Source organism: Hyposmocoma kahamanoa, unplaced genomic scaffold (assembly GCF_003589595.1).
Source record: "Hyposmocoma kahamanoa isolate Upper Pololo Valley unplaced genomic scaffold, ASM358959v1 230, whole genome shotgun sequence".
Classification (NCBI taxonomy): Eukaryota; Metazoa; Arthropoda; class Insecta; order Lepidoptera; family Cosmopterigidae; genus Hyposmocoma; species Hyposmocoma kahamanoa.
Window position 1 is genome coordinate 758,155 of NW_020653749.1, and position 9,926 is coordinate 768,080.

General features: G+C 36.1%; 2 protein-coding genes across 6 annotated transcripts in view; both read left to right on the forward strand.

Annotated features, from left to right (window-relative positions):
- LOC113228383 (probable cyclin-dependent serine/threonine-protein kinase DDB_G0292550) overlaps positions 1-1,648 on the forward strand; it is a 5,450-nt gene extending 3,802 nt beyond the window's left edge. The window contains exons 5-6 of the mRNA XM_026461660.1: positions 742-858; positions 1,631-1,648. Of these exons, the coding sequence (XP_026317445.1) occupies positions 742-858; positions 1,631-1,648 (135 nt within the window). The remainder of the gene's footprint in view (positions 1-741; positions 859-1,630) is intronic.
- Positions 1,649-1,857: 209 nt separating this feature from the next.
- LOC113228375 (uncharacterized protein DDB_G0283357-like) lies at positions 1,858-8,892 on the forward strand. 5 transcript variants are annotated; one of them, XM_026461651.1, is made up of 3 exons: positions 1,858-4,851; positions 5,516-5,567; positions 5,802-8,892. In XM_026461651.1, the coding sequence occupies exons 1-3, from the start codon at positions 2,182-2,184 to the stop codon at positions 8,708-8,710; spliced, it is 5,631 nt and encodes a 1,876-aa protein (XP_026317436.1). In that variant the 5' UTR covers positions 1,858-2,181; the 3' UTR covers positions 8,711-8,892. The 5 variants fall into 5 exon arrangements, with proteins under 5 accessions (XP_026317436.1, XP_026317434.1, XP_026317435.1 ...); XM_026461649.1 differs by having other exon boundaries at positions 1,859-4,851; positions 5,516-6,326; positions 6,357-8,892; XM_026461650.1 differs by having other exon boundaries at positions 1,859-4,851; positions 5,516-6,300; positions 6,361-8,892.
- Positions 8,893-9,926: the final 1,034 nt, after the last annotated feature.

Consider the following 9,926-nt stretch of genomic DNA (forward strand, 5'->3'; position numbering starts at 1 on the left):
GACGGATACGGCGCCAACCAATTATACAACAACAATAATAACAATAATAATAATTATTTAAGAGAAGATTTGTACGAAAATAATAAGGAACTTAGACAAGGCGCAGAAGTGTACAATAATAACAACAACAATAATTATAACCTAGGAAGTGGCAACAGCAAAATTTACAACAACAATAATAACAATAACAATAACTATTTAAGAGAAGGCCTAAAAGGTATTAAAAATCAAGAAATCGTCGAACTTGACAATCAAAATACTCTACAACTTGTAAATAACGACCAACAACTTATTGATAACGAAAATAAGCAGGATGTCCGGCAAGGTGTCTTCAATAATAATAACAACAATAACAACAACAATCACGGAGATGGTCGTAGTGCTAAGATTATGAATAACAATAATAACAACAACAATTTAAGAAAAGCTTTACATTACATTATGATACACCATACTAACAGAACCAAAAACAGATTCGGTGATTCTAGTTCTGATTTATACGATTACTCCGGTTTCGATTCTGATAATAGTGATGATGACGGACAAGATTATTATGGCAATGGAAACTTTTACAGCGCCAATGAAATAATAGGAATTGCAACAAATAAAAATCAAAATCAAGCAAAGTTTTGTAATCTAGAGTATTGTTTAATTAATAAAGTAGAACGTCGTGACATTGACCCAAATAACAAAGCACTAAGAAAAGGTCAGAAACCAAAACAACGTTTAAGTTCATTCCAGTTCAAAATACCAGAAATTAGAGATGCAACAAATGATAACGGTCAGCAACAAAGTCTCAACTTAAATGACATGCAAGATATACAAGAACCAGGCTTGCTTATAAATGATTTTCCAAAGGTAAAATATGGAGGTCAGCAAGAAAATGTAAACTTAAACGACGTTCAAGATATACAAGAACAAGGTGTCCTTATAAATGATTTTCCTAACACAAAAAACGTTTATAATGAACCAGAATACAATGCTAAAACTAAAAATAATTACAACGTCTATAATTTCGAAGACCAAGGATATAACGCGAAAACAAAATATGATTACAATGGCTATAGTCCAAAAACAAAACACGGTTACAGTAGACTAAAATACACTAAAAACACAAAAAATTTAAGAGCAGGAAATAATAATGATGAGCAACAACATAATTTGGAAACTAAAGATGTCAAAGATGAAGATGATACAAAAACGAAAAATTCTGAGGCAGAATTTACTTCAAAAACAAAGAATGTTCAAAAGACATCAAATATAAGGGCAGGACTCAATTATGATGAGCAACCATATGGTTCAAAAACTAATAATTTCAATAGCCAATTTGACAAAAACATAAAAAATGTTAATGAAAACTCAGAGTATGCATTAAAAACAAATGTGCCTATGCCACTATATACTTCAAAAACTAAAAACGCTTATGACAACGCAGGATATACTTCAAAGACTAAAAACGCTTATGACAACGCAGGATATACTTCAAACACTAAAAATTTTTATGACGACTCAGGATATATCTCAAATACAAAAAATATTTATGACGACACAGGATTCACTTCAAACACAAAAAATGGTTATGAGGATTCAGGATATACTTCAAAAACTAACAATGCTTATGATAACTCAGGATACACCTCAAAAATAAAAAATGTTTACGAGGATCCAGGATATACTTCAAAAACTAACAATGCTTATGACAACTCCGGATATACCACAAAAACTAAAAATGTTTATGAGAACCCAGGATATGCCATAAAAAGTAAAAATGCTTATGATGACTCGGGCTACGCTTCAAAAAACAAAAATTATTATGACGACTCAGAGTATTCCTCAAAAACTAAAAATATTAACAATGAGGTAGAATACAGTTCAAATATTAAAAATAGTTATGATAACTCAGGGTACAATTCAAATACAAAAAATGCTTATAATGTACCCGAATACACTAAAAGTTCAAAAAATGTAAGGAGAAGTGTTGATAAAAATGACTTACAAAATGATTCTCAAATAAAAAATGTGAATGAAGAACTACAACATGATACAAATACTATTACTGTTAAGAACGCATATCCTTTAGTGACCCAAAAGCGTCACAAAGAGAAAGACTCCGAACATAATTCAAAAACAAAAAAAGAAGGTGATCTTAGGTCAAACTTTCAACACAGTCATAAATCCCAAATGTATAATGAATTTAACAATATGGTATCGAATGTTAACGATTACCCTGGATCAGTATATACTTCGAACCCAAATAATTATTATAATGCAGTAGAATATAACCAACACTCAAATGATGCCTACGGTATACCTGCATCTACTAATATTATAAACGTAATACAAAATCCAACAGGAAAACCTGAACATTCCGGATTAGGTCTTAACCTTGGTATGAATTTCGGCCTTGGCGTTGGTGTGGGTAAAAAAAAACTGAGATCGGCAAAAGACCAAAATACGCAACTCCTAAGGTCAGGGGGACATGATCAAAAAGGAATATTTAATCCACAAAGTGAGCAAAAAGCATATTCTGGTGGGAATGTAGGCCCAAAAAAACATATCCGCAATAACAATAATAACAACAACAACAATTTAAATTCTGGAAGAGGAGTAAGCCCTCAAAATCAACCAAATTTAGACTATGATTGGGTAAATGGTAAGACACAATCAACGGGGTCAGTAAAACAAGTAAATGGATTACCTTTAAGGTCTGGGCAACAAGTAGCGCATAATTTTAATTCTGAAATCAACTATCACAATAAACAAAAACTACACCCTCCAAATCAGAAGAATCTAAATTATGAGAAAGATGACGTCCAGGTACAACATAGTGAGTCCACAAAAAATCTAAACAATAAAAATCGGAGGTTTGAGGGACAAAAAGTGCAAAATTTAAACTCTGGGTGGAGCTATGGGCAAAAAGAACTTGCCAACGCAAACATGCATGGACAAATTGTGAATAATGATAATTCTAGAGGAGTAAATTATGATCAAAACGAAGACCGTCACTCAAAAACCGAGCAAGGTTTAAATTTAGGAATGACTCGAGGCAATAAAAAACAAATCTTGAACAACAACAACAACAACAACAACAATAATAACAATATGTATAACGATAACGGCAATTCAAACTCTGGATTAAATTATGGCAATACAAAAACTCTAGTGACTCCCAATCAACAGAAAACAAATTTTGAATTTGAAAATGGTCAAACACAAGAAATTGGATTACGGTCAAGTCAAAAAACGCAAGGTCGAAGGTCTGAGGAGCAAATTGTACAGAATGTAAATTCTGATTGGAGCTATGGTAAAAATGGACAGGTTGGCGGGCAAGATGTAAAAAATCTGAATTCGGGATTGAGTCATGGCAAAAAGAAAAAAATCATCAACAATAACAACAACAACAACAACGACAACACTGCTTATAACGACAATAATGATTTCAATTCTGGGGGGACTTACGATTACGGTCAACATAAAGGAACTGCAAAAAATCTAAATAAACAGCGGAGGTTTGATGGACAAGTAGTGCAAAATTTAAATTCTGGATGGAATGACCACAAAGAACATGTTGGTGAGCAAAATGTAAATAATATAAATTCTCGATGGAAATATGGTCAAAACGAAAATCTTCAGTCGGATAACGGGCAAGGTTTAAGTTCTGGATTTAGTCAAGGCAAAAAACACCAAATATTGAACAACAACAATAATAACAACAACAATGTTTATAACGATGACAGTCATTTAAATTCTGGATTGAATTATGACAATACAGAAAACGTAGTAAATCAGCCGAATTCAAATTATGAGTGGGATAGTGGCCAAACACAACAAATTGGATTAAGAAAAAGTTTAAACGAGCAACGTCGAAGGTCTGGGGAACAAATCGAGCAAAGTCTAAATTCTGGATGGAGCCATGGTCAAAATGGATATGTTGGTGGGCAACATGAGAATAATCAAAACTTTGGAGGAAAACATGGTCAAAATGAATATCATAATCTACGAAACGAGCAAAATACAAATTCTGGGTGGAATTATGGCCACAATGAACACATTGGCGCACAACATGACAATAATCAAAATTCTGGATGGAAACATAGCCAAAAAGAACGTTCTCACACGCAAAATGAGCAAAATGTTAAGACTGGGTGGAATAATAGCAAAACTAAACAACTCAACAGGCGTGAGAATAAACTGAATTCTGCAAATAACCTACAAAAAAGTCTTGATGGTCAAAGCGAGCGAAACTTAAATTTACAAAATAAGAGAAAGAATTTAGGTATTAAAGTAAATGGGTTAGAAAACGGCCAAAGCAAAAATGAGCAGTATCGAAGGTCTGCCTTAAGACAGGATAATCAAGTCACACAAAGTGAGCAAAATCTAAATTTTGGGTGGGGAAATGATAATCCACATTTAGGTTCCCAAAATAAAGGAAAAATTCAGATATCTGATATTGGCGCTTCACGAAATCTAAACTCTGAATGGGGAAATAATAACCAAAACTTTGATTCCCACAATGGGCTAAACACTCAGATATCTGAATTTGGGATTGACGATATACCAAAATTTGACCCTCTTAATACGCAAAATATTAATTCTGCATGGAACTCTGATAAGCAAAAAGTTGACTTTGGAACTCGAAAAAATCTAAAACTTGACTCTCAAAATCAATTAAGTCTTAACTCCGGGTGGGGAAATAATAACCATAAATTTGAATCCCAAAATAATATAGTCACTCAAGTATCTGACTTTGGCCAAAAAACGACATTTGACCCTCCAACTGAGCAAAATCAAAATTCTGACTGGGGGATTCATACCCAAAAAGTTGACTCCCAAAATCAACAACCAATTCAGGTATCTGACTTTGGAACATCTAGAAAAAAAAAACTTGACCCACAAAATCACTAAATTAGTGATGAAAAATATTTACATTTTATTTCAATAATTTAGTTTAATGATTTTGTGTGTTGAGTTTCATTTTGGGCTATGGTAGAATAACAACGAGGGACATGCTCTCATAAGTTTTCTGATGCTGAGCTACATCCCCTTTGAGATATGTGTTTTGAAATTTGATATTATATATTTATTTATTGGTTTCGTGTTAATATTATTTGCTTCTTTTTTGCTTCATGTATAATAAAACTTTCGTGTTATGTTTTGCTTCTCAAATAAACACTATTGTTATAATTAAAAGGAGCCAATTCCAAGTAGAATTACAGCTAAACGAATGCCATGATTGATCCACTTGAAACTCAGAAAGAAAAAGTTTAACGATAAAGTAAGCAAAATTTAAAATTAGAGTGAGAAATAGATAAGCAAATAGTCGACTTTCAAATCAGCTAAAAATTCAGATATCTGAATTTGGAATTCACTAAAAACAAAACATTGACTCGCAAAACGAGCAAGAATTTCATTCTATGTGGGAAAGTGATTAACAAAAAATAATATACCGTAAAATAAAAACAAAATCCATACAAATTTAATCAGATTGTGCTAAAAAACGAATATTGATTTTCAGGTTAATCACGCAAATTATGTAAAACATTATTCGGGAATTGAACAGCAACAAAATATTGATACGCAACAAAATATTGATCCGCAACAAAATATTGGTCTGCAACAAAATATTGATCCGCAACAAAATTTTGATCCGCAACAAAATATTTATCTGCAACAAAATATTGATCTGCAACAAAATTTTGATCCGCAACAAAATATTTATCCGCAACATAATATTGATCCGCAACAAAATATGGATCTGCAACAAAATTTTGATCCGCAACAAAGTATTGATCCGCAACAAAATATTGAACTGCAACAAAATCAGCAAAATTCGAATTTGGGTTGGGGGCATAACCAAAAAGCAAATCTTGATTCACAATATCCACAGAGCCGAAAATCTAGGCGACAAGGCATGTGGCAAAATAATGCAGTAGGTATGCATGTTTCTGAATCTGGACACAAAACACAGACAGTTTCGACCATAGTAACTGTAAATGGCAAAGTGCAAAAAGAAGACCGTCACGTTACCAATCAGGACCTTCCTGAAAAGTCACATACAGTTATTTTCTCGCAAGATAATTTTGGTTTGGACCATACAAATCACGGTGGTAGTGGTGGTACTATCAGCGGTGATGCAAACATCGCTGGTACAATTAGCGGTGGTACAAACGGAGGTGGTGCATACAACGGTGGTATAAATGGCGGTGGTACAATCGGCGGCGGTACAAACTACAATAATACATTCGGCGGCAGCGCAAACTATAATGGTACATTTGGCGGCGGTACAATCGGTGGTGGTACATTCGGCGGCGGTACAATCGGTGGTGGTACAATCGGTGGTAGTATATCCGGCGGTGGTACAATCGGCGGCGGTACAAACTACAATAGTACATTCGGTGGCAGTACAAACAACATTGGTAATTTCGGCGGTGGTACACACTACAATGGTACATTTAGCGGTGGTGCATACTACAATGGTACATTCGGCGGTGGTATAATCGGTGGTGGTATAGTCGGCGGCAGTACAATCGGTGGTGGTACAATCGGCGGTAGTATATTCGGCGGTGGTACAATCGGTGGTGGTACATACTACAATGGTACACTCGGTGGTGGTACAAACTACAATAAAACATTCGGCGGCGGTACAATCGGTGGTGGTACATTCGGCGGCAGTACAATCGGTGGTGGTACAATCGGCGGTGGTACAATCGGCGGTTCTGTATTCGGTGGTGATGCAATCGGCGGTGGTATAGTCGGTGGTGGTACAATCAGCGGAGGCTCAATCAACGGTGTTACAATCGACGGTGGTACAATCGACGGTGGTACAATCGACGGTGGTACAATCGACGGTGGTACAATCGACGGTGGTACAATCAGCATTGATGCAATCAGCGATGGTACAATCAACGGTGGTATAATCAGCGGTGGTACAACCAGCGGTGGTACAATCAGCGTTGATGCAATCAGCGGAGGTATAATTGGCGGTGGCACAATCGGCGGCGGCACAACCGGCGGCGGTATAATCGGCGGTGGTACAATCGGTGGCGGAACAATCGGCGGCAGTACAAACGGCGGTGGTGCATACAACGATGGCTCAATCGACGGAGGTACAAACGGCGGTGGTACAATCGGCGGCAGTACAAACGGCGGTGGTGCATACAACGATGGCACAAGCGGCGGAGGTACAAACGGTGGTGGTACAAACGGCGGTGGTACAAACGGCGGTGGTACAAACGCCGGTGGTACAAACGGAGGTGGTAAAAACGGCGGGGGTACAAACGGCGGTGGTACAAACAGCGGTGGTACAAACGGCGGTGGCGCATACAACGGTGGTACAAACGGCGGTGGTGCATACAACGGTGGTACAAACAACGGTGGTACAAACAGCGGTGGTACAACCGGAGGTGGTACGACCGGTGGTGATACACACAACGGTAGTACAAACAACGGTGGTAAAAATAGAGGTGGAACAAACAATGGTGGTGCAAATAACGGCGGTGTAGACAGCACTGGTATAAATAACGGTGGTACAAACAACGGTGGTGCATACAACAGTGGTACAAATAATGGTGGTATAAACAACGGTGGTACAAACAATAGTGGTTCATACAATAATGGTGCATACAACAGTGATACAAACAACGGTATTATAAACAACAGTGGTGCAGATAACAATGGTGCATACAACAATGGTGCACACAACAATGGTGCACACAACAATGCAGCACACAACAATGGTGCATACAACAATGGTGCATACAACAATGGTGCATACAACAATGGTGTATACAACAATGGTGCGTACAACAATGGTGCATATAACAGTGGTGAACACCACAGTGGTGAATACCACAGTAGTGAACACCACAGTGGTTCTTACAACAATGGTGCATACAATAATGGTGCATACAACAATGGTGCACACAACAATGGTGCACACAACAATGGTGCATACAACAATGGTGCATACAACAATGGTGCGTACAACAACGGTGTATACAATAACGGTGCATACAATAACGGTGCATACAACAATGGTGCATACAATAATGGTATATACAGCGATAATACCAACAACGGCGGTGCGTACAACGAAGATACAAACGCACTACAAATCAATAATGTAGAGTTATCCAAATTTCTAGAGCAGAGTACTAACAACAAACAGGAACAATTAATAAATATTATAGAAACATTATTTTCTAAAGGTCTTCAAAGTATGCAAAATAATATAAAATCAACAAAAAACCCTAGGGTCATGATGCAACAAACAGTTGAAAACGAAGTAAATAAATTTGTTAACTTTGAAAAATCCCAAAACATCGACAATGTTCTCCAAGCATACGTGCGTACGAATATCAAGCGTCTGCAAAGCATCTTTGAACAGTTCCACATTCAAGAACAAGTACGAACTGTAACTATACAAAATTACATAAAACGTATTCTGCAAGGTATTAAAATCAAATATAGTTTTGCATCGAAGCTAATAGAGGGATTCGAGATACAATTGAAACGTATAATCACAAATTTGTGTGCACAAATTCATACGTCCGTATTTAATTCTATGGTTATTACAAGTACCACAACGATCATCGAAACAATTATTAGTTTGGTCCGGAAAATATTGTTCCAAAGGTTTATATTTTATTATAATTCAAATATTAGTAAGGATACCGGTGTAGTTATAAAGAAAAATCCTTATTTGGAATAAAGGATGTTCTAACATCAAATTATTCCCCCCTGAAATAATCGTTGTAATGTCTATATTATGTATACACAATTCAGCAATATTACTGTATACTACTGCAATAAAATATAACTGTTCAACAACATCTTTCGATTTTTAATAAAAGAAAACCCTACCCTCATCTCAAACCAAATCTCAGTGCATCCATGCAAATGTAGCCAAATAACTTAATAGATAACAACGATTTGAATATAGTTTGAAGCATTTTTTCTGTACTACTTGGATTGATCATTATTATTCAGGGTTATTCGTAAATTACTAACTATCACGCAAAACTGCATTAAGTACTAAGATCATAAACACTAAGTGTTGTTCCATGACATTTTACTAAAAAATTTAAAAAAAGAGCTGTGGTTGCCTAAAAGTTTGACCTGCCGCTTCTCAAGGAGAGTGGCGAACTATGGCCTAACCCCTCGCCTAAGAGGAGACACGTGCCCAACAGTGGAATGTACAAACGGGTTGATGATGATCACATTTTTCTAAACATAATAAATTATACAAAAATAAACTTTTCACTTTTTGTTGTACTATCTGACACTTTCTAGATCTGTATTTCGTAGTAAGATAGTAAGTTCAAACGTGCAAGCGTCTTCCTGACGATCTACAATCCTGCCTTTTGCATCGGTTTGGTATTTACGCTAACGCCTTCTTTTACTACCACATCACCGTTACATTTTGTTAACATCTTTTAGAGCAACCTATACCAATATTATTTTTCAATTTAACTACAATCTGATGAATTATTAGAAGTCGTGCGACAAAAGTTGTTGTTTATGACGTTAGTTATATGTTATCCAGAGTCTTCACGAATATAAACCGGGTATTCCATCACGCATGTTTAGTAACCGCTACGCTACATAAACTTTGACTTCTACATGATAAAGTTACATTTCTTTAAACAAAAAAGGAGGTCTGAATAAATACAGTATAGTAGAATCTAGACCATATTCTTATTAGATAAGATATTAATTTATTTATTATAATACTGAATGCTTGGACGCTTGAACGATTGAACAAACAAAGTTCTATATTGCATTGATTTGGACTTCCAAAGTTCGCGATGCGTAGCCCGATGTCGATCAGCCGCTGTCACGCTTTCAAAGGAACCTTTCAACATCACCTTATTGATTGTCATGATATTTTCATCATCAACCTAACTATACGTCCCAATGCCGGACAC

Coding starts and splice junctions, on each gene's coding strand:
- LOC113228375 (XM_026461648.1), top strand. CDS start 2,182: ATGTATAATGAATTTAACAATATGGTATCGAATGTTAACGATTACCCT. Junction 4,852..5,515: donor AAAATCAACAACCAATTCAG/GTATCTGACTTT, acceptor ATTGATTTTCAG/GTTAATCACGCAAATTATGT.